Consider the following 25,106-nt stretch of genomic DNA (forward strand, 5'->3'; position numbering starts at 1 on the left):
ATCATATCATAACTACATACAGTATATATATTACAAATATCTCAAGTTCTATTGCAGGATGTAATAATGTAATAATGTAATAATTTGCATGTAGGACACATTAGGGTGCATTTACTCTTTTAGATACCTATCACTTCATACAGAATTATAAAACACATGGATAGATCTGTATATGCTGAAAACACATGGATAGATCTGTATATGCTTAATGCTGATCCCTTCACTGAGTCAGCGGTACCTTTAGAGAATGTGGATGAGGCCACACTGCCCCCTGCTGGGTGAGCGATCGACCCATCAGCAGAGTGTGTGGTCCTGACCCCATCAGACCTGACAGTCATAGTGCCGGAGGAGTGTGTGGAGGCAGTTCCATCAGATGGGGCATCCCTACTGGCTGTGGGGACCTCCTCCACAGGGCAGATGATGAACCATCTCTTACCAGTGTGGAGAACTGAGGGAGAGTTGCAAGGTATGGAACAGTTAGTCTGTGTGGAAATAAACCATATGTTACATGTTTGGCTGTGTTGGACAGTCATAGGGACCATGTCACTAGGACATCATAAGGCATTGTAAATGTGTAAGAGGTCATCATTGCAGCAATGAAACCAACTGTAACATGTCAGGGGGATATGTTTAGCTTGGTCTCATTCCCTTACAGTACATTCTTAACAGAGTGTAATATACAATGTGTGGACTGTAAAATAGAATAGGTTAAGTACAAAAAATATGTAAAAATGACATGAGGTATAAAAGAACATTTTGCATCCCTAAGCTTCTTTGAAATACAACTTTTCTGTATCCTGAGCCACGCATAGAGGTATACAAGAAAGGGTGAAGTTAGTGTGACATAGGAAAACATTTCACTAACCATTCTGCTGATAAACCGCCTGGGAGACTCCAGAGGCACCATTCAAACCCTGAGGAGAAAGAGCCCAGAAGAGATGGAATTAAACAGAAAACATGAAAAAGTAGAGAGCGAGACATGTGAACGAGAGAGACTGGTAGAGTGAGGGACAAAAAGAGGAGAGTATTTCTAACAGGTGTCGAAATAAACAGGTGAACAGGTGTGTGTGGTGAGTGTGTGTGTTGTGATGAAATAAACAGGTGTGTGTGGTGAGTGTGTGTGTGTTGTGATGAAATAAACGGATGAACAGGTGTGTGTGGTGAGTGTGTGTGTTGTGATGAAATAAACGGGTGTGTGTGGTGAGTGTGTGTGTTGTGTTGAGGGGGTTCTCTGTCTAACCTCGCTCCCTGTGAGGCTGGCAATGTGGATCTGCTGAGGGCTGCCTTCCCTGCTGATCGCCCGCTCCCCTTCCGTGTCCTCACTCAGCATGTCCTCAGCCTTGTCCACAATGTCCTTCAACTGGTCAATAAACACCTCCTTCTCAATGGGGAGGATAAAGCCATTCTCCACCTGCAGGTCAAATACAGTCATTACACTAGTGTCGGATTGAGAGACTGTTTTGTCACAGGAATGGAGCTGAGATGCAACATTTTGTAACTGTATGGTTAAGACATCAGTCTGTTCAATAACATTGGGTGTGCCACATGTTTTGCTTACGTTTTGAACCAAAAATATAATATAAAATATGTATGTGTATATGTAACATAAAACACAATATGTATCTTGTCTTCATTTTGTGTGGGAGAATGCTTTACCATGTATGTGGCAATTTCCTCAGGAGCATCACCATCTAGATCAAACTTGAAGGTCACCATTTTATGGTTGTGAGTCTCCAACTGACATTCCACCATCTTATCACCCGTATCACAAACCTATGGGCAAGACAGGTGCAATTAAAACAATATTCTTAGTTTCAAGAATAGGAACGATAAAGAGACACCATTTGAGAATCCAGCCATTTTCTTTTAAGAACTACACACGTAAGTAATAAAGTAATACCCCCAAAATAAACATCACAAACACCAATGTTACTATGTAATGTCATTATGTGATATGTTAATATGTATTACAAGGTAGGTATGTGTGAGAGGTCTGTCTCACATTGAGCATGCTCAGTTTGGGTTTACTGGTCTTCTCTTGGCGGGAGCGTGTGCGGGCCGACTTGCGGTGGTGTTTCCGTGGTTTCCCATCCCCCTTGCCTCCACTGGTGGTGCCGTCGTAGCCGTCGCTCATCTCCCTGCCGGACGCCACGTCTGAGTTGACACTGTAGCAGCATAGAGACAGCAGTGAGGAAGAACAGCCCAACTCCACCCTAGAAAAGACATTCTGCTGCTACAGGCCATTTTCAGTGGCAAAAAGAAATCATATGGTTAAGTCTCAATTCACAACACCTAACATCACAGAGCAGTGATCTCATGTCAGAAATGCAGCTCAATCTTGTCAGTGCAGCGCAGGAAGCATCTTTTTTTATATTTTAAGTAAAACTGAGGAAAGGTAAAAGTGCTTCGAAATGTTTGCAATATAAAACAAGGCACTGGGTGACTGAATGATGCAAATATCATTTCATCCCCCCCCCCCCCCCCTAAAGCATTTAATGTTTGCCATTTAGTGTCCCCTGCTGTTTCACAGTTTGATGTGCCATTCTGTTTGAAGAATGGGTTATCCTCTAAATGTGGACAGCTTAAATGGCCGGACGCACTTCCTCTTCGTACGTACTCATTGTGCTGTCACGCCCACGTTTCATCCAACTGACCTCCATAACCAAGAGCTCAGACTCTGCCCTGTGTGTGGGCTTCATGTAAACTAACACCTAAAACTGGTCTTTAATGCTCTTGTTGCTCAAATCACTATAATCTGTAATTCCATGGTGATTTCACTTACTTACGCAGGCCAACTTTATACATGTGTACCATCTGGTTTTGTTTGTTTAGCCTCAATCCTCTCATCAGTCTCATTCTGACTGATGTCTGAGGAAATACCATTCTCAATATCAACATGGCTTTCAATTAGACAACTCCCTTGCTTTGTGTTTCTTACTAAGATATTTAAAGTTGAACATTGTTTATCAATTATTTGCTCTGCGGAAGAATTCACAATATTTGTAAAAAAAAAAAGGTACTTGAGAAGTCACTTTTCATAGTCTTGTATTTCATACCCCCCGGTGGCCCCCACTTTGGGTGTAAATCCCTTCAGCGCCCAAAAATATCCAATCTCAGATATTGGAGGATGACCAAAGGCCTAAACAGGATTAACCAAATGATGCTGGACTAGAAGAATGCCTCTCTATTCGGACAGCTGGCGAGGCAGCCAGGAGGAGCAGACGCATTAATGAATCATTTTTCAGCATGACTACCCACCTGTCATAGGCAGAGCTGAGGAGGGCCGCCTGTCTCTCTGGCATCAGCTCCTGAAACAGAAACAGTGATTCAGACTCAAGCCAGCAGGGCAACACGAGGGCCCACGACCGACGCCAGGATTTGACTTGACGTGCCACATTAAGCACAACACGCTGCACAGAGAACGTGCAGATAATATTCTGTGCTAAGGAAGGTGTGCATTAGAGGTGACAGAAATGGGGCACGTGATCCCACTGATTCTTTTAGATAGCTGGATTACGGAAAGTGTCGTTGTCTGTGACAAAGAACAAGGAACAAGAGATACAAAAAAAGGAACAATACAATGAAAAGGTATTACTTGATTTCAAAATGTTTTAACGGATTTTTACAAATCTTTTAATACGTAAATCTGTATCTTGAAATATTAAAATATTTTCTTATATTCTTTAACTAAGTCAGACTCCGAGAACAGAACACTTCCATTTTGTCTAGGACTCGATTTGAGTGTACCTGCATAACCCTACACAAGGACTGAGTGTACCTACATAACCCTACACAAGGACTGAGTGTACCTCCATAACCCTACACAAGGACTGAGTGTACCTTCATAACCCTACACAGGACTGAGTGTACCTGCATAACCCTACACAAGGACTGAGTGCATAACCCTACACAGGACTGAGTGTACCTACATAACCCTACACAGGACTGAGTGTACCTTCATAACCCTACACAGGACTGAGTGTACCTACACAGGGACTGAGTGCATAACCCTACACAGGACTGAGTGCACCTGCATAACCCTACACAGGGACTGAGTGCATAACCCTACACAGGACTGAGTGCATAACCCTACACAGGACTGAGTGTACCTTCATAACCCTACACAGGACTGAGTGTACCTGCATAACCCTACACAGGACTGAGTGCATAACCCTACACAGGACTGAGTGTAGCTGCATAACCCTACACAGGACTGAGTGTACCTTCATAACCCTACACAGGACTGAGTGTACCTTCATAACCCTACACAGGACTGAGTGCATAACCCTACACAGGACTGAGTGTACCTTCATAACCCTACACAGGACTGAGTGCATAACCCTACACAGGACTGAGTGCATAACCCTACACAGGACTGAGTGTACCTTCATAACCCTACACAGGACTGAGTGCATAACCCTACACAGGACTGAGTGTACCTTCATAACCCTACACAGGACTGAGTGTACCTACATAACCCTACACAGGACTGAGTGCATAACCCTACACGAGGACTGAGTGTACCTACATAACCCTACACAAGTACTGAGTGTACCTACATAACCCTACACAAGTACTGAGTGTACCTGCATAACCCTACACAGGACTGAGTGTACCTGCATAACCCTACACAGGACTGAGTGTACCTACATAACCCTACACAAGTACTGAGTGTACCTGCATAACCCTACACAGGACTGAGTGTACCTGCATAACCCTACACAGGACTGAGTGCATAACCCTACACAGGACTGAGTGTATAACCCTACACAGGACTGAGTGTATAACCCTACACAGGACTGAGTGTACCTGCATAACCCTACACGAGGACTGAGTGCATAACCCTACACAGGACTGAGTGTACCTTCATAACCCTACACAAGTACTGCAAGGCTGCTCCTGAGTGGGCATTACCTCCTGGACGAACTCAGCTGATGGATGGGTGGGGACTGACACAGAGCTTACGCTGGCAGCCTCCAGGGCACCTGGTGCCAGAGCGCCAGCAGACAGTGGCATGGTCGCAGGACTCTCTGGGTGGCAGCGCAGGGGCGCTGTGGTAGGAGGAGGAGGAGGAGACTGGATGGATGAGGTGGGGACGGCAGCATGGACAGGAGCCAGGAGAGGAGCCTCCTCCTGGGCTGAGGCGCTGCACTCCTGCGGCTGAAGAAGAGGAGGAGGAGGAGGAGGAGGGGAGGGGAGAGCAGGTGCCGCATTAGACTGCTGTGGGGATATACAGTATCAGCATGACAAATCACACAAGTCACTCCAGAAATGTGCCGAACCCCAACATGATCTTGAGATCAAAATAATTCACACATTGTTGTTAAAGTGCTTATAGTGCTGGCAGGGTCTCAGAGAAGAATAATAAAGCATTTGAACAAAGGCCATGCCACACCCATACATAAGTGAAAACTCAGCACATAGAGTGGAGTCAAATAGAGTGGGCAGTTTGCTGTTTGGTAGGAGTGCTGGTGCAACATTTACCTGCACTGCTGTCTCAGCCAAACTTTGTTCTTGCTGAGAGAGGGAGGTGGGGTTTAAGCTAGGCAGAAGGTGGGGGGCTGGTGTGGATTGGGTGGGGTAGATCATGGGTGGGGCATCAGGCTGGGGGAGAGGAGAGTAAGCTGGTTGCTGGTGAGGAGGGACCATGGAGGGGGAAACGGCCATGGCCAGGAGAGGAATGGGAGGTGCCAGCATTTGCTGGGGTAGGGAGATGGGGGTCTGCGGGGTGCCCAGGCCAGAAGACACGGTCTGAGAGGAAGCCAAAGGCAGACAGAGATGGGCAGGGGCAGGGGAGTAGTAGGGAGAGGGCAGAGGGGCAATGCTGGTGGAGTAAGCAGACGACAGAGGAGCAGGGGAATAGGGCATTGCTTCACATCCAGCTGGAGTGCCCCCTGCTGGTAGCACAGAGTATGCAGTGGGGTACTGAGGAGGTAGACAGAAAAAAAATATATAATAAAAAACAAAGACAAGTAAATCATATTTAAGTCAGACGACCCTATGCAGAGAGAGGACAGAATAATCAATATAGAACTGAGGGGAGGGGATACGAGAGACCTGAAGTGCCTTAATACATACACAAACATCCATAAGTACACAAACATGCAACTGAACTGACACACATATTAACAGAACATGCGTGAGAAAGACAGAGAGACACAGAAAGAAAGGGAGAGAGAGAGAGAGAGAGAAGGGGGGGATTAGATGAAGCCTCCAAACAGACCTGCGTGGTGATCTGCAGAGGCTGGAGAAGGGGTGTGCCGTGAGCCGGCTGCTGCGGTGGGGGCAGGGTCTGGACCGCGGTGGCCGGCATAGTGGGGGCCGTCTGGAGCAAATGCTGAGGGAAGGTGTGGCCCTCTGTGCAGGCCTGTGTTAGAGGTTGTGCAGTAGACATTGGCTAAAGAGGACAGAGAGAAAGAGAGAGAGAGAGAGAGAGAGAGAGAGAGAGAGAGAGAGAGAGAGAGAGAAAGGTCATTCATGAGGGCAAGTGTGTGTATAGCTCATCTATCACCCTGTACATAGCTGGGGACATGTGACTCTTGAAAAATAATCATGAGTGAGAATAATAATACTTCTGGCCAGACGACTAATCATTTTATATAGCCAGGGATTAGATTTAGCTACATATGGGGTTTGGCTTTTGGATGGATTGGGATTTTGGCGGCTGCAACACTTGATCAGACAACACAGTGTGATTCAGCCTTAGGCCGCCTGCAGGAATTTCAGCTGCCTCAGAAAAGGAGTAGCCACCAGAGAAGTGACGTGTGTACAGAGAGAGGGACAGGGGGGCTGCCCATTGAAGAAGTCGCTTTAAATGCTTGGGTCACTCTTGAGGCGGTGGGTCTACCTGGGGCTGGAAAACGGCAGGTTGGAGATAGAGATGGAACTGAGAGAAATAAAAATAAAAAAAAAACACAGGGAAGAAAACAGCCTAAATCAAACCACATGACAACTTCTCTCTCACAAAGTCAGGCTCTAGCTGGTTCTTTTCCTCAGACCCCTTACTCTCAGGGTTATAAATACACACTCATGCACACGCTCACACGCACCGTTAGCGAGCTGAAAGAGGGCTGAGAGTGTTAGGGGGGAGAGCTAAGCTTCCTGTGCATCACGGCTCTGTGACTCACCTCGTGTGTTAGCTGCGAAGGCTGCTGGCTCAGCTGCACTTGTTGTGCTGGTTGAGAGGGCGTTGGGAAGCTGGGAAGACTCGGCCGGCTGTGCTGCACGTTCAGGGCCGGGGTGCCCTGAGTGTACGACTGAGCCATAGCAGCACTCGGCTGGGGAAGATAGAACACAACTCAGCCGCGCATCCATGAAAAGACACATCCGAGACAACAGAAGCACTGCTGATTTTCACCTGCTAATTCAGTAGCTTATATTAATGGTCAAGAACTTTGTTAATTAGTGATTACATATATCTGGTAAAATGAGGAGCAGGACCTGTACTTGGAATTCCATACTGAATTCAAGAGGGAGAAGAGATCTAGTTAAAGACATGAGATTTTATTCACTGAACAGTAAAGAGACAACAGGATCAAGAGACAACATCAATGGAGACCAATCAGCCATTCTGATACTAGAAGCAGAGGCACTACAAAGGAATATGAATCCTCTAACTCTTAAGGGACATCAAAAAGGAAGGAATTTCTGAGAACAGATAATATTTGCTTGAAGGTTCGGGTCTAGTAGGGAGTCATTCAGCATCAAAGAAGGCAAGCATTCCATCTACACTCCTCAGCCTTTCCATCCAAGTCCTACTGCCTCTACAGTTGGGGGCAAGGCAAAGAGAGGAGACTGAGGGTAGAGCTGTTCCTGGAAGCTATGACTGTTGTCGAGGTTAAAGTGGCAAAGCCAAGAGAGCAGAGCCAAGCAAGGTTGGAGGAATTTGAGTTCTACTGCTCCGGTTCAGGCTGAGGTTTCTACAGGAACAGTATCCAGCGGATTTTTCAGGGTTACAAACCGACCCCCCAGTACCAAAAAAACCTACCAGGTGGCCAGACCTGCCCTGGAGTCTAGGTGGTGACGGAGGGCTGGGCAAGGGGGGCGGTTGGCGAGGAGTTACGTGGCCTTGAGGCACGGGCAGTGAGTAGACGGGAGTGTCGGAGGAACTCGACTGCAACCCCGGGAACCCTGTGAGCCCTCGGTCAGGCAGAAAAGGGGAGCTGGAGCGCCGACTGATGATGTGCTGCAGCTGCTGGTGCAGCAGCGAGAGGTCCGAGCAGTCACTCAGACTCCTGGCGCTCAGGGCTGCCTGGGCCAAGGGGGAGGTTAAAGAGGAGGGAGACGGGCTTTGAGGGGAGAGGGGAGATTTAGGGGAGGTGGGGCAGCTACGTGCAGCCAGGTGGTGGTGGGGGGCAGCTGCAGGAGGAACCAAATAGGAGCCATTCGGGGGCAAGGACTGAGGAATTGGTGAAAGAAGGCTTAAATGAGAGGGACGGGATCGTTTCCTAGGGGATTCCCTCACAGCAGGGGCCGGCATCAAGGTCATGCAGCTGTGGCAAAGGTGACGGGAAGGAGGCTCTGGTGGTGTGTGAGGACCACCTGCCTGCCCTCTAGCCTGGAGGGCTGGCCTGACTAGGCAGTGAGGAAGGGAGGCCGAAGCTGATGAACTAGCCTGTGGGAGCAGACTGGGAGCATGGTGGGAGGGGTCAGGTTGGGATGAGCCTGAGAAGGCACCAGCTCCAGGAGGAGCCGCCGAGTCTCCTTTGGAGCTGCAGCAGCACTGAGGACACAGAGGAGGGCAGAGATGTGCCCTGCTTCTCAGCATGTCAATGATAGAGGAGCTTCCATGTCTGACACTGAGGTAGGGCCCCTCTCCCCCTCGATGCAGCGGGGACTCCTCGATGTCATAGGGAATGCTGGAGTGTCTCTGTTCAAGCCACGTTAGGTAAGAGAGAAGGTTTTTTTTTTGTTGAAAATTGGATGAAGGATTCTTTTATAAACACATCACAAATGCTGCCCATACAGACAGGAGGAGAGAATGACAAGGGGCAAATGATGAGTAGGAGAATGGAGGAACATGTTAAACAGACTTACTGGAGGAGACTGTTGATATGTCCCCTGATGCAGCTGTAGAGAAGGTTGCTGGTAGGCCCCCTGGTGCAGTTGTGCAGCAGTTTGCTGGTAGACCCCCTGAATGAGCTGTGCAGTAGGCTGCTGGGCACCCTGTTGCAGCTGTGTGGTCTGCTGCTGTTGGGCCCCCTGGAACAGCTGTGCCGTGTGCTGCGGTTGGGCCCTTGGGTGCAGCTGCATCGTGGGCCCCTGTTGGGCCCCCTGGTGCAGCTGTGTGGTCTGCTGCTGTTGGGCCCCCTGGTGCAGCTGTGTGGTCTGCTGCTGCTGGACTCCCTGGTGCAGCTGTGTGGTCTGCTGCTGCTGGACTCCCTGGGGAAGTTGGATGGCTTGCTGCTGTTGGGCCCCCGGTACTGGTTGAGCAGTTTGCTGCTGGTAGGTTCCTTGCTGTAGCTGGGTCACTGGCTGCATGGGCATGCTATACGCACCCTGGACAGTGGAGATCTCCGGGAGAGACTGATAGGGAATACTGTGCTGGTTGCTCAAACCATCTGAGATGACGGTAGACCCAACACCGCTGTCAGCTATGAAACAAGACAAGAAAGAGGACAGCACCACTGACCATGACTGGCACTTTGCACACAGACAAGATTGGTTGGAACTGTTGGTGAGAAGCTCATTGAATAACAATGCAGGGCTCTGGATGCATTAGTCTGAAAGCTAATATTATCTTACCTCATTTTGTTATATATAAGAATCACAACAATATGTGTTATTATAGTAATCATTTATACAATCATCTGTGAAAACCATCATGGTTGCTGATTCAGCTCCTCACATGTGGTAGTGGTGGGAGCAGAAATCTGGTCCTGCTCTGACACCTGCTCGTCGGTGTCCGACGGCGCAGTAGAGGGTGCGGTCTGGGCAGCGCTGGCTCCGGGCACCTGAGGCAGGCTGGCCTGGCCGTCAGGTCCCTTGTCCCCGGCCACCTCCACAACAGCAGCCGCCGCCGCTGAGATGATCCGCTCCCGTCTCCACTTGATCAGGGCCACGCGATCCCGGATGGACTTCCCCACCACTTTCACATCACTATCCAGGAAGAAACCCGACTCCACCTGCCAGAGGATGAAGGTCATGGTGTTGAGGTTCACAAACAACTCTGCTACCATTCTAGTCCATCCGTGCTCTAATCCAACTGATTACTAACTACATGTCTTGATTCACGGGTTGTAGCCTACACTATGGCACATTCAGATCCTACTTAAAACAACGGGGGAGATCTGAACCTGAAGAATTCACACTACTAGTAGCAATGAATGGGACTACGATCAGTCTCCTTTCATTACATACTGGCATGGGAGCAGGTTCACAACTATGTTCACAACAGAACACCTTATCCTCACTAAGTCCTGTCATCGATGATAAGATTATGTTCACAGTCTTTCTAAGCTCCTTTGTTTGGAATGCATCCCCGCCAAAGCATCTAATTATGAATAAAACATTTACATTACATTTACATTTAATCATTTAGTAGACGCTTTTATCCAAAGCGACTTACATATGTGCGACTTACAATGTATACACATTTTTACATTTTTACACTGATGGCACACTGCACATCAGGAGCAATTAGGGGTTCAGTGTCTTGCTCAAGGACGCTTCGACAGGGAATCGAACTAGCAACCTTCTGATTACTAAACGACTTCTCTACCTACTGTACCACTGTCGCCCCTAAAGGTCAGACACCCCAGTGGGCCGGGAAAAAATGGATCCCCCACAGGCCCCTCAAGCTATTTGCTGCTGTCATGGGAACACTGGTGATATTCACATTACATTACATAACATAACATAACATATAATCAAAGACCCACTACCACACAAGATGACTGTGTGTCCTTTATGAGTGATCCATATGCAGGTGTTAATCTTTCTTTGAAGCCTGAAAACGAGTTTGTTCATCTAAGGATGGCTGCTACATAAAGAAGACTGCTATTGCATGAGATCTGACAGGATTAACCACTAAAAACACACAGCCACAATTTCACGGGCAACAGATCTTTCTCTATTCTTAATTTTGAAGTGATTTTTATTTGCTTGTAACTGAAATACAGATCAAATGACATCCCTCTAATGACAACTGTGGGACATTTAATGCCCGCTCTCACCATTTCCTGTGCAACGTCCTCTGCGACTTCCTTCTCTAAGTCAAAGGTGAACTCAATCGCCCCACTTTCCTTGTACTTCCCCTTTAGCTTCTTGGGGTCCTCAACCCACAGCCGCAGTGCAATTGATGGCTTTTTCCCATCATCCTCCTCTGCAAGTTCCACTCTTACACCCGTGTCCTCCGCAAAGCAGGCATGGTTGAGGAGGTCTTTGATGGAGTACCTGGAAAAAAAGATAAAAGAGGAAACGATGTGGGCGGGAGATGGAATCACATGGCAACTGTGCAACACACAGAACACTCAAAACATCAACACTGACACTCACACAGTAAATACTGGTGTGAAGGTCACAATTCCAAATGGGTCACACACACTGTGAAAATCCCACTGCTCACAGCTCTATACATCTTTATAATACCTCAGAGACACATTAGCTACAAACTTCCTGTCTACAAACAAACAAACAGGAAATATCCCCCAGTATTGCCTCTGGTCAGTAATTCATTCTAATTTAATTTGAATGGCAGAATGCACACTAGTGATTAATTCACCATGGCAACAGAGTATTGTGTTGGCTGAATGAGCCAAGGCCCAGGAGCAGAGTGCTCTTTAACCTCCGGCCTCCTCTCACCTCTCCTCCCTGTGGTGGCGGATACACTCCCCAATGATTTCCTTAATTTCTGGGACAGCGACCTTGCTGTAACTGGCGGGTTTAACTCCCTGTGGGGACAAGAGCAATGACAGAGCTGACATGTTGTGAAAACTCTTTTAGGCTATTTTGCACACGTTGACACAAACACACACACATACACACACACACACACACACACACACACACACACACACACACACACACAAACATTCACGTCAGGCATGAAACAATCTCGTGATTGCAGAAACTCATGATCTCCATTTTCCAATGATACCCCAGAAAAAAAGCTTTCCCTTGAAAGCACTGGTGAACTAAAGTACACTCTGATTGATTACTGTATTGGTTTTACATGGTGGCTGAGCTTTTAAAAAATTAGGTTGAAGCAGACATCATGCCCATTAAAACCCTTAGGGGTCACAGGCCTGTTTACATTTTCGAGGTAATAAGTTCCGTCCAAAATGGGAATGAAAGAACAATAAAGATGGGCAGGGTAGATTGTTTGTGCCGGCTATACTTACACTGGTAACTTTGCGGTAGATCTGTGCGGCGTTCTGGCACTCAGAATACGGGTACTCGGAGGTGGCCATCTCCAACATGCACATCCCAAAGGCATAGACATCCACAGCCTCATCATAGTGCTCTTCATACATTTCAGGAGCCATAAACTCAGGTGTACCTGAGATACACGAAAACAAAAGAGCCAGAAAAGCAAATTCATTATCCCACTAACATTTAGTTAGAATTGATGCTGCAGTCGAATATGTGCAGTCTATCCTACAGATGTGCGTAGACATATACACATACTTTATAGATGTATACATTTCTCTGCTCGTAAGTGGTGCTCAAGAGCCACATTTTAGTTTGAACAGCATTGAGACCACATTAACATTCATAAGTCAGAAAACGTGGAAGCATATGGTTAATGTTGGGAAGGTCAAAGAAGAAATAAGTTGAAATGGGCTGTGCGCAAGATTTTGTGTAGCTTCCTCACTTTAGAGATAGTCGAGCAGCACCGCATGACATCTGCTCTGAGTTTCAGTTTTCTCTGATCAGGATGGCTTTCGGATGATCGATTTCCATTAGGCATACTTACTTCAAAGTGATGACATCGGACATAAACTCAAGCTATTATCTATCTAAAACCAGACCAAATGTTTTAATTGTTTTGATACACAAACAAAGCAATTTTATGATTATTTTTAACACCAAACCACTCACATTTTACAGATTATATTAACAAAAATGACTGTGAGTTGTAGATGAGAAAACAGTCTCTCTCACCAATGACACTCTTGGCAAATGAAGCTCTTTTGAGCGTAGCCAGGCCGAGATCGCCGATCTTCACGGAGCCGGTAGGCCCTGTGATGAAGATGTTGTCACACTTGAGGTCCCTGTGGATGATGGGAGGGGTCCTTGTGTGCAGGAACTGGAGGCCCTTGAGGATCTGTCTGCACCAGCTCCTCAGGACCTTGGACTTCATGACCTTAAACCGCTTCAGATACCTGCAGAAAACAAGCGTCTCATCTCGTCTCATCTCAACACTTCAGATACCTACAGAAAACAAGCGTCTCGTCTCATCTCAACACTTCAGATACCTACAGAAAACAAGCGTCTCATCTCAACACTTCAGATACCTACAGAAAACAAGCGTCTCGTCTCATCTCAACACTTCAGATACCTACAGAAAACAAGCGTCTCGTCTCATCTCAACACTTCAGATACCTGCAGAAAACAAGCGTCTCATCTCAACACTTCACATACCTACAGAAAACAAGCGTCTCATCTCAACACTTCACATACCTGCAGAAAACAAGCGTCTCAACTCAACACTTCAGATACCTACAGAAAACAAGCGTCTCGTCTCATCTCAACACTTCAGATACCTACAGAAAACAAGCGTCTCATCTCGTCTCATCTCAACACTTCAGATACCTACAGAAAACAAGCGTCTCGTCTCATCTCAACACTTCAGATACCTACAGAAAACAAGCGTCTCATCTCGTCTCAACACTTCAGATACCTACAGAAAACAAGCGTCTCGTCTCATCTCAACACTTTAGATACCTACAGAAAACAAGCGTCTCATCTCAACACTTCAGATACCTACAGAAAACAAGCGTCTCATCTCGTCTCAACACTTCAGATACCTACAGAAAACAAGCGTCTCATCTCGTCTCAACTCAACACTTCAGATACCTACAGAAAACAAGCGTCTCGTCTCATCTCAACACTTCAAATCGCCGGAGCCACCTTCAAAACACCCTAGAAATAACAGTTCTCAATACACTGAATCATTTATCTTCCTATATTTTGTATTACTATTTTATTTTAAAATCCAGACAGACTCAGAACTGCTGACGAATGTAAAAAATAAATAAAAGATAATGTTTAGAAGCATGTTTACACTCACGTCTTCAGTGTCCCGGATGTCATTAGCTCTGTGACAAGGACAATGCACTTCTTTCCTTTAACAGGTGACTCCCAGAAGTCGTAGAATCGCACAATGTTGGGGTGCTGAAGTCCTTTAAGCATCTCGGCTTCCTCCTTGAATCTTTGTCTCTCTGCTTTTGTCAGCTTGCGATCCTAAAGGAAATGCCAAAATGCAATGAATACATACAATGTAGGACTCCTGAAATGTGACTGATCATGACTCTGCATAGGGAGCAGATCTGTTGTTCGGAATATTATCTGCTTTCCTGTAGTGTCTTCATTGAATACCTTCAGGACTCTCACTCCAGAAAGACTGGTGTCAGTGTAACTCAATATGATTTCACACAGTCTGTTGTTGTATCTGCTTCCTTGCTGATTCCTGTATGGCTAGATGTCCACAATCTTCAAAATACTACAAATCGCTGCTTCCCCTGTAGACCATTCAAATGATATCTGGTATAGCTTCATCATGACATGGACTAGATTGAGGAGGCTGTAAATGAGAGATTAAACCCTAGATATCCCTTATGAAAGCACTCATTCTGTGGCTCAGACATGTGTCTCCTCAATCTACTGGAACTGGCAGATACACAAAAATATCACATCAAAAATACAATACAATGGCTGATATTTTAGCCCTCATCAAAGTTCTTCACAATCTGTTTGATGAGGGCTAAAATATCAGCCATTATATTCCATTCTGTGAAAATATTATGAGTGACAACAGGTAGATCCCCCTTACAACTATTAGTCGAATGTCTGGCGTGTTGATGGGGGCTTTTTCCAAATGACAAATGTGTGCGTTAGTGACACAGTTCTTCGAACAGTTCTTCGAACTGTGTCACTAACGCCCCCATCAACACGCCAGACATTCGACTAATAGTTGTAAGGGGGATCTACCTGTTGTCACTCATAATATTTTCACTGAATGGAATATAGGGGACTTCAAAAAGCTACGCTGATGAGCTGTGTATGCAACAGTGGTGTTTTCAGACAGGATGCCCAAGTGAAGGCACAGCAGACGTCAGAGGCACTGTCAGTGGGAGGTTAATCTGTTGAATGCCATGGAAACATGACATACTGCAGAGCCTGTAGCTGAGGACATGGCTAGTATAAAGACTGTATCATTTGTATGTGAAGGCCGAGAACACCATCTTTTCATAATGTTATGTCTGAAAAAAAAAGAGGCATGGAAAATATTTGAGCATTTTCCATGATTGGTCACAAAGATTGGTTATGATTAAGACAACTTAATTAAGGCTTTGGCCATTTTGATGAGATGTTTTATAGATATCTAGTTTTTACAACTATAGGTTTTATAATCAAATTCATGTTGATGGTGTACATTCATCTGATAAATGTATTGTCATTCTTACTATCCACCCAGGCTATTCTCTTTATAGTTTTATGCGCCAGATTGGAAACCTGTGAAAACGGCTTCCATATTTCACCAAATATATCACCAGAATATATCAATTATCAAGACAGTTAGCTTTTATCAGTGTCAACTGTGGTGTTGTTGCCATTTGCAATGAAAGTCTGTTGGCTGTTAGCTAGTTTTAGACAAAAAACTGTAAGGCCTCTTTGATGATGGACTTTACAGATTCATATTATTACCATTTCTTCTACTTTGGTTACATCAACATCAACATACAACATTAAAAGCTTTTCCTTTTTGAACACTGAATTCATCATTGATTTAAAGCGTAAATAAAGTGAAAAGACTATTTAAGCCAAGCTGTTGTATCCTCGTACTCCATAGCAGTAAGAGCACTCACTCGGTTGTCACTGGTAGGAAACTAGCAGGTAAGTAGCAACAAAGACACGTTTGCTTAAAACGTTTAGGGTCCCTAAAGTTATTTACTCGCTTTATTTAGAGCATGTCTAAAATGGCAAAAATGTTTCTCTATTAATAAATCCAATTGGGTTAAGTGATTAGATTGCTTTCATTTCATTGTGAATTTGTTCATTTTATACTTTCATGAATAGATATACAATGACAACATAGTCGGGGAAAAAGTACTATTGCAATTTTCAAGAAATGCTTCCTTCCAAAGCCAAGATAAGGAGGGGAAATGGCGCTGTGGTGAGATGTAAAATGAATGGGCAGACAGAGAGCCCTATGCAGCTCGCCCCGTCTATATCTGGCACGTGGTGCCAGGAGATGCAAATGATCCCCCGCAGGAGGTGTGATCAGTTGGTTGCCTCTTTCCTCCTGGAGCGCTCGAGGTGACTGAGTTCTTCGGATCAATAGCTTGGCTCCTGTCCTCATGCTGCTATAGTATAAAAACAAACTGCTGACGTAGGGAGCTCTTTACATCTGTCCCACACCCAGCAGGTACCTCACCCCACTGCCGCGTCATCCACCCAGAGGGAGTGGCATGACACTTCAAAAAAGAATGACTCAAGACAAGCAACACATCATGTCCTGCAGCAAAATATAGATGGCATAACGTGTCAAAAGAACCTTCATCGTACATACATGTAAGGAACACAAATATCCAACGAGCAGACAAAGAGGTGCATCAATATCAAACTCCATCTCTCCCTCACATGCACACGCTAACTCCACAATCCAGACGCTAGCAACACCTCGCTCTCCCCTGACTGAATTCACAGTGGTCCGTCCTGCCCCAGAACACACGGTGACCAGAAACCACATAACTCAGCTCAGCCAGACATACTGCCTCACATAACCCCTGCAGTTGGCACAAACACAAATCTGGGACACGGGCCAGTAAAGACACATCCATATAAAGTGCAGACAGAGCAAGCGTGTGTGACATACGTCTGTGTTCAATATAGGCAACCCATGAACAGAACAGCTACATAAAATGAAATACACTAGAGATCTGCAAAGTCTTCATCTACACACACCTATCTTAAGATCAAACCCGTAGGCTTTTTCCTCAAAAACACATTTTTGTTAAGGGGCCCCCCCCAATGCAATTTAGCCATTCTTCACTGGCACAGGGTGAAGATGCAGCTTCTGCACAAAGACAGATAATTACCCCTCCCTTTTAGGGCGTGGATCCTGCTGCAACTGCTTCAGAGGAGCATCACTGTGCCCAGGAAACAGGGCCCTCGGGCCAAATAATGCAGAATCTCGGGAGGAAGCCAGGAGCTGCACCAACCAGGAGACTGATGCGTTCATTAGCAGAACATTCATACCGACAGAAGACGGATTGGGAGCTTCGGCATCTGTAATCTTTTAGACTAGGACTTTTTTTTACTGCGATACTTATTCACGTTTACATTCCAAAGGCTGAAAACCCTGTAACATGAGGGCTAGCAGTATCCAGTCAGTAGCAAAAGAAACTGAGCCAACCTTATCCTTAAACGACCCCAATTCTCCCAGAGGAGCATCTGGCAGTGTGCACGTGCTCTTGTCTCTCTCTCTCTCTCTCTCCCTCCTCATTGCAGATTTAGGAGGCTGTGTCAGCAGTTCCCTCTCTCGCCCAGACAGACCTACACAGAAGCTGTGTGTAGTGTGCAATCATTCAGAGCCAGCTCAGGTCCATGATCATCCATTCACTTAACACAGACAAGCGCAGATCATGGAGAAGCCAAAGACTTCCTCATTAACAAGCCTGGTTTACCATTACAATTTCTATATATTCGCTTGCTTCGTTTTTTTTTCTACATAAATCTACCTATTTCACATGTCTCTTGCCATATCACTGCAGAGCGCAATGTAGAGGTGTGCAGGGTGACGGAACAACACGAGACCAGGCTGTTGAGCCTTGTGCAGTCCAAGTCACCATTTTCTCATACGCACCAAAGGACAAGGCCTTGTCTACATAGCAGCCTATAGTGCTGAGTCATCAGACTGACTTCATCATCATCATCGCCTCCATTTCAGAGCTAAACGGAGGCTGTGGATCCCTACTGATGGGCTCCAGGAAGTGGGATGGGTGGATGAGGAGCACAGAGGACGCTGCAGCTGCTGCATTTACACGTAAAATCTAAGGAAAAACTCTCTCTCAAAATAATGCAGTCTGAGACAGAACAAAAACATCTGTGAGAAATGTGTTACAAAACTGATGGCTGTCTGTTTCTTACCAGAATTGAACCTAAAGTGGGTATAGTAGTGTATTGCCAGGGGTATTTTCCCATTATAAAGGATCTTACATACAAGGTTTGGTAAATAATGCAAGGGACAGAGTGAATCAAACCATGAGACAAATCACTGTACCAATCCCCTCATTTACCAACCATTTTGTGAAACACAACCCATATAACTGAAAACAAAAGTCTTCCTATGCCCCTGTTTGCCTGTGTCTTTGTCTGTGATGGTAGGGATGAAAAAGTGAAAAGGGCGTAAAGAAGACTCTGCCTGACATCTGGAGCCCCTCAAATCAGCAGCACGTTTCCTCCCTCAGCAGAATGGAGAGAGCTTGACTCACACAGCAGAGACCTGTTCCTCTCTAGGGACAAGGGACAGGCAGCCTGGGTGAACAGGTACTCCATCACTCCTGCCCCCAACACCCCTCCCCCACTAACACCGCAGCCTCCCCCCCCCGAGATCCTAGAATCTAACCTCACAAACAAAGATCAACACCCATTTTCAGCTAAGATTCCAACTTCAGCTTCCTGTGACCTTGTCGTCCCAACTAATATTCTTTAAAAAAATATTATCAATAGTATTATCATTCTTGACTGAGCAACTCCAATGCTTGTACACACTGGACGTTCAGCCACACATCATGAACCCTAATTGCTGATGAGCCAACCCCACCTCTGATCAGCATAAACAGGAGTGGTGTTATTTTCTTACTCCGCAAGTTCACAATCAGCTCTTTGTGTGTTGCAAAACACTTCAGTCAGCTTCAGTGACACAACTGGTTGAAATTATCCTGAAATAAGGGTCTCATATTCTGTCTGCTACATGAATAAACGGCCAACAGACACTTCATTACCAATATTAAATCTTGTTTCACACTCATGTCTAAATCAAAACACGCTAATGTTGCAATTTTCCCAAGATTTTCATCATACATACACATATCATAGATACATGTAAGCCATGTGTTCTCACAGAGAACTATGCTGTAATCCAATGTTCTTTCAGCTCCCTCTGCCCTCCTAGGTATTTAATTGATACCAGAGCATATGGCTACACACACTGTCCTCAGGATTGCACCGATGATACACCATATCTAGTTATCTTAGTTGTAGACCCTTTTAATTGGGTGTGTATACCAGAGATCGAAATTGACACATTTATTCAAATGAAACCTTAGACATTTATTAGGCTGTAAAAAATACTATGGGCTAGACGTGGCTAAGTGCATGGACAGTGTGGCTGGTTCCTCCCCCCTCTTTCTACCCACACTAAACAAGAGCCACACACCCTCCACACGCCTCTAGGGAACGCTGGCACAACACTGAGCCGGAGTGCACCAGAAACAACCCTGCCTCGGCCGAGATGCACAGCTCACTCCTCTACCCAACCCCCACATTGATACACCTAAAAGGGCGAGGCCATAACTCTTTGCCAGTTATAAGGTCATTTCTGATGTCCAACCAAACTCCCTGTAAAAACCAACCGAGAGTGAGAACACTGACCATCAAGGGTCTCCTTGGTGTAACCAGTATGTGACAGTTATGGCAGCAGGAGGAACAACTGTGTGTGGACCCAGACTGCAAGTTTGGAAAATTCCACTCAGCAAATGTCCCCTGCAAATATCACCAGTAATACCCTAGTGGAGGTCAGCTAATAAAGCTTTCTTAAGATTCTGTCGGCAATACGAATAATATCAGCCCAGTACTACACTACTGACATTTCATGGGGGTGATGGTAGAAGTGATGGAGCGAAGTTTGTGTTTCGAGTGAACAGATCACAGCTTGATGGACACAAACCATCCCACTCGTCTCTGCATCCTGAAGTAAAAATACCCTCTGCTCTCCGTCAGAGCTGGACAGAAGCCACACGGCTGCCTCATCTGTAAGAGCAGAGTCTGATTGGTCGGAGACTGTGAGCTGTGTCTGGGATGCTGAGTTCTTATTGGTTCTTGTTGGACCACAGTCCTGATCTGAACCTCTTGGCCCAGACCCTCATGGGAACGCGTTCGGTCAGGCGAGGATATCAGCAACCACCACACAAAAGAAATCTGATACAATGGCTCCATCTTTTATTTCTACTCTCCCTGAGATGAATTTGGTAGACTCAGGTTTCAGAGACCTTTCATTTGATCTCATCTCCTCTGAAGGGTGGTTGAAGAGCATGTCACTGCACTGAGACAGTGGTGTGTGCTAGTTTCATTAGGAGGCTTCAGGGACCACACATACATATTCACACACACACACACACACACACACACACACACACACACACACACACACACACACACACACACACACTCACACACACATTCACACACACACACATTCACACACACACATTCACACATTCACACACTTAAATAATGTATCAAACCTAAGTGGCCCCTCCCCCAAGGTACCCTTGTGCCGTTCCAAATGTATTTGAACTGATCAGAGTTGAATAGTGACTGAGTGGAAACCTGCAGAAGCAATACACATTAAGCAAAGACATTGCTGAATCCCTCTCTGATCTACATATTTCTATAGATTGGTCAAATCCACAGGACTAAAGCACTTTTAACATGTAACAAACTTAATAATTACAGATTCCTGCACATAATCATATAGGGCCAGTAGGCCTTATATCGTCACTGGCACAGTCACCAACCACATATTAGTATGTGTACACTGATCGCAAAAAATATCTATAACTATGTGTGCTTCGTTTAAGTATTATTAATACCATTATTATTGTTCAAATAATTGTGTAATATATATTTAATTATTGGTATTATACAGGACTTACCTGAAGTTCACACCAAGCCACTTCAACCCATGTTTCAGTGTCAAGGCCCTTGTAAACAGTTTTAAAGGAACCCCTTCCGAGCTCTATGTCAAACTTGAGAAACCTTCCGCCAGGTGATGTGGAAACCGCATTCATCTCGGCTTCTTCCTCATTTTCATCACTCCCCGCTTTCCCAGGGCTTTTGAGCTGTTCTGAGGATGCAGTCTCCGTCTTCCGCTCGGCTTCACTCTTTTCTTTCTCATCCTCCGCACTGTAGCTTTCTGTACCGCTGCCTCTCTGTCCCACCTGACTCTCGGTGCTAGAGCTCTCCTGAAAGCCAACGCGCACAAGTCTAGTCCTGTCCACAATGGTGCGTAACTGAACGCTGACGATCGGACTGCTGGTATCACATTCTGACGCATCAAACGCTTGATCCTCTGTCTCGGAGAACCACAAACTCCTTCGTATGAACCTCTGGCGGACCAGTCCACGGTAATCCGATAAGGGATACGAGCTGGGATCACTTGCCCCTCTAAGCGCTGCACCAGGGTCCATGTTGACATTGCAATCATCACCGTTCACGTAAATAACAGAGTGCGAGCTCATGTCAGAGTCTAGGTTAGGAACAGAGGAGAACGCGCATCCTTGAGGCGGCTCCGAGCCCGACTCTGGCCCTGAATCCATCTCATGTGAATTTTTAAACACTTATCTGTGACACTCAACTGATGCTTTTATCATGGTTCGTCCTGAACCGGAGGATGGAGGATACCTGCAACGTCTGTCTGCTCTGACGCAGTTTGGCATCATTTGCAGGCTATCCTGTCAGCGAATTCACATCAATTAACATGCAGTTTTTTTTCTCTAATTCCAAATCGGCATCAACGACAAAAACGACTGGCGACGTTCATCTCCTTCCAATTGGGCTACAATTCCACACAGCTAGCTGAAATCATCGCGCAGGACCGTTGCATCAACGTCTTAAAATGACATTTAAGAATTTTTACCAACCTCTAGTCCACGTGACAGGCCTATACTTGATATTTCATTTCTGTAATAATCCAAAGAAAAGTCGTTTGTTCGCTCCATTCCCGTGCATGGGCTAGTTTTGCCACTATAACAACCGTAGTTGACAGAGGTGGTTACGTCGCTCATTAATCCCTCAGACAGCTCGTCATAAAACTATCAAGTGCGCAGCTGTGACCCGACATAATCTCAGTTGCTAACCAGGGTCGCATTTATATAAATCGTATAATATAACAAGAGTTCAAAATTTGCAAAATTGTTATTTTCCATGCAATTACGTAATTCCGCATGGCAGAAACTTAGGCAAAATCTTTGTTTATACGATTACATCTGGCAAATATCCGAGGCGTGGAGCTGAAGCGTTGATAAGATTATTCACTCACTGCGGCAATGCTTCTCCCGGTGAATATAAACCGTTGCCGATCCTGACAGTAGCCTACCCGGCTAGAAATAGAAAGACTTGTTGTGTTGATATGCTAAATCCTAACGATGACACACGGCCCTGCCATCGTTGTCTTTTTAACACAAGGCCCCACGCCCCTAGCAACAATATGCATCCAATAAAGGCGCAGGGTTCAGTGGTACCTTCACACGCTGAGACTGGGGTCGTCACGGACCACACCACTCACAGCGTCCCGCCCAACCCCTGCGTGACGCGAGGGCTGCTGAAGGACGGCGCATCGTTGTGCAGGACTTCCCTGCTCTTAAGTGAGTATAAGTCAGGGGAAAGGTAACGGGGAAATGATTGGTTGTCTTTAAATCAAACAGCCCACGATGGCACTTCATAAAGCTTAAGAAGTGACAGTTACAAAACAGCCTATGTTAGACAGATAGGCTATGTGAAATAGCATCTATTAGCCCTTACTGTTTTCAACGACCTGTCCGCTACATTAAACAATAAAGGAGACCATGTGTGTGTCTTCAATATTTCAAGGCATATGCCCTGTGTAGGATAGATGAATGATACATGACTGTGCTGTTTTCCCACGTCCCTTCCCCCTTGGTTGAACTGCTCCCTCTACTGGACTTGAGGCTTCATGAATCCACTGTTTTTGTGCGACAATTCAAGAGTTTGAATGTTATGGGGTGCTTTTTCGTAAAATGTTGCACGTTCTGTAACCCTGCTCAGTTTTTGTACTTTTAGCTTTGTCAAATGAAAATATAATATTCAAATGTCACTTTATCAAACATTTAGACAGAAAGTCATGTAAATTCATGCAATAACTTTTTCAATGTTCTGCAGTAGCCTAACGCAAAATTGCAAAATAATCTAAATGTTAAATGTAAATGTTAAATGTTCCATCTACATGTCGGACTTGAAACTGAATATTACAATACATACGATAATGGCTATATGTTCCCATTGGGTAACATCGGCTTTTTCCATGTATGCAGTTATTGCATGAATTTACATTAATTTCTTTCTAAATGTTTGAAAAAGTGACAGTTGAATATTGTTTTTTAAATTTGACAATGCTAAATGTAACAGGATTACAGAATGTGCAACATTTTACAAATGGCACCCCATAGAACGTTTTCTGTTGTTATCATCACGATTTGGAGAGCACATCTCACTCTGTTATCCAAATATGGATATTATTGTACAGCTGACTGATTGATATAGGGCTTTCTAAGTAATCTCTGACCAATTTAACTGTAGTACAGGTCATCGTGTCATAGAGGCTATCTGGCTTGGACCAAGGACAAGCTGCCACTAATTTTTATCTGGGCCTATTCAAAAATAAAAGAGTGGGAACTATTTGGTCGTTAAAGTTTATGGACCCGAAGAATTAAAAAAATAAAACTTCATCGTCACCATCATCATCAAAGTGTGAATGTAAATATTTTTCAAAGCCATGAAAGTCATCTTTTAGGGATGATAACTCAGTGGGAATCCACAGGTTTGAGGTCTGATTCATCTGATTAGGATCGGACATATTATTTGTCCATTGTCAAGGCAACAGTAGTGTTGCTGTCATGCTTTGAAACAGGGCATACTGAGGAAAATGATAAATGAAAAATGCATAGCCCAAGAAGAAAATGGGAAATGTGTGTGGTGCGTGTACCCTACTTTGAGATTTTGGTATGTGGACTGTGTATAGTTGAAAGCCTATAGGCCTATGCTTACTTTCGTTTTGCTAACCCACCTACCATCATTCAAAATGCATTTTACAGTGAGACGATTAGTTGTAGATATCTTCCCCTAGTTTCTTTGATGACTCACAACAAAGTGGCGAACTGGTAAATCCTATTCATTTTGCTCAGAATGAGGAACGAAAACACCAGGGGGCAACTCGATTAGGCTACTTTACCTCCCCAACACTTACCAGACCCAAATTAACTCTGTGAATAGGGTCTGACAATGCTCCATTGGGGTTTGTCTCCAGTCGCTGCATCCTATTTGGCGTAGCCTTCGGCCATATTTGGAAACCAATGGACCAGTCTTTACCCAATCAGCATTAACCACTTAGCTTCAAATGGAACTTGTGAGCTGTGGTTACATCATGAGAAGGCATTGAGACAGGCTGCAAATAAGTCCCGCAATTAAGTCCCACAATTCATTGCTCTCCATTGACTCCAAACCAACTGTGTGATGGGATGCACTACCAACAAAGTAAAGAACCCCTAACTAAGTTTTTATAAGTGGCCAATTTTGTGCTAGCTATCTGATAGGCTGATAGCAGACTTCTCGTTAAGTTTGGGGGTGGCAGTGCTAGCTAGCTAACACAGCTAAAGCGGTTTCTTGAAAACTATATAAAAAGTTGAAATAAGGTAAAGTTCCACTAACAAAATAGTTTTGTTAGCTAGCTAGCTAGCACTCCCACCACCAAGCTTAACTTTTAACTTTTGCGTGCTGCAAAACAGCGTGAACACACATTGTGACAGGCAAACTGAGGAACTTAAGAAACATGAGGTTTTAAATACACAGGACTAAATGAGAAAACAAGACACAGATGGGCAGGGAACAACGAGACACACCAGGCAGTAACGAAAGGGGCG

General features: G+C 45.2%; 1 protein-coding gene across 10 annotated transcripts in view; it reads right to left on the reverse strand.

Annotated features, from left to right (window-relative positions):
* Positions 1-23,179, reverse strand: part of wnk2 (WNK lysine deficient protein kinase 2) — a 33,058-nt gene extending 9,879 nt beyond the window's left edge. For 6 of the 10 annotated variants that reach the window (XM_031568362.2, XM_031568361.2, XM_031568359.2 and 3 more), the window contains exons 1-19: positions 21,105-23,179; positions 14,234-14,406; positions 13,105-13,325; positions 12,342-12,499; positions 11,803-11,891; positions 11,175-11,394; positions 9,848-10,124; positions 9,037-9,593; positions 7,128-7,277; positions 6,848-6,886; positions 6,224-6,397; positions 5,485-5,925; positions 4,915-5,160; positions 3,259-3,308; positions 2,003-2,165; positions 1,657-1,773; positions 1,241-1,411; positions 866-914; positions 239-448 (exon numbers count right to left, since the gene is read on the reverse strand). In XM_031568362.2, the coding sequence (XP_031424222.1) occupies positions 239-448; positions 866-914; positions 1,241-1,411; positions 1,657-1,773; positions 2,003-2,165; positions 3,259-3,308; positions 4,915-5,160; positions 5,485-5,925; positions 6,224-6,397; positions 6,848-6,886; positions 7,128-7,277; positions 9,037-9,593; positions 9,848-10,124; positions 11,175-11,394; positions 11,803-11,891; positions 12,342-12,499; positions 13,105-13,325; positions 14,234-14,406; positions 21,105-21,767 (4,168 nt within the window). In that variant the 5' untranslated portion in view covers positions 21,768-23,179. The other 4 variants (XM_031568365.1, XM_031568363.1, XM_031568366.1 and 1 more) reach the window with 4 other exon arrangements.
* Between the last annotated feature and the right edge of the window lie 1,927 nt (positions 23,180-25,106).

Source organism: Clupea harengus, chromosome 5 (assembly GCF_900700415.2).
Source record: "Clupea harengus chromosome 5, Ch_v2.0.2, whole genome shotgun sequence".
NCBI lineage: Eukaryota > Metazoa > Chordata > Actinopteri > Clupeiformes > Clupeidae > Clupea > Clupea harengus.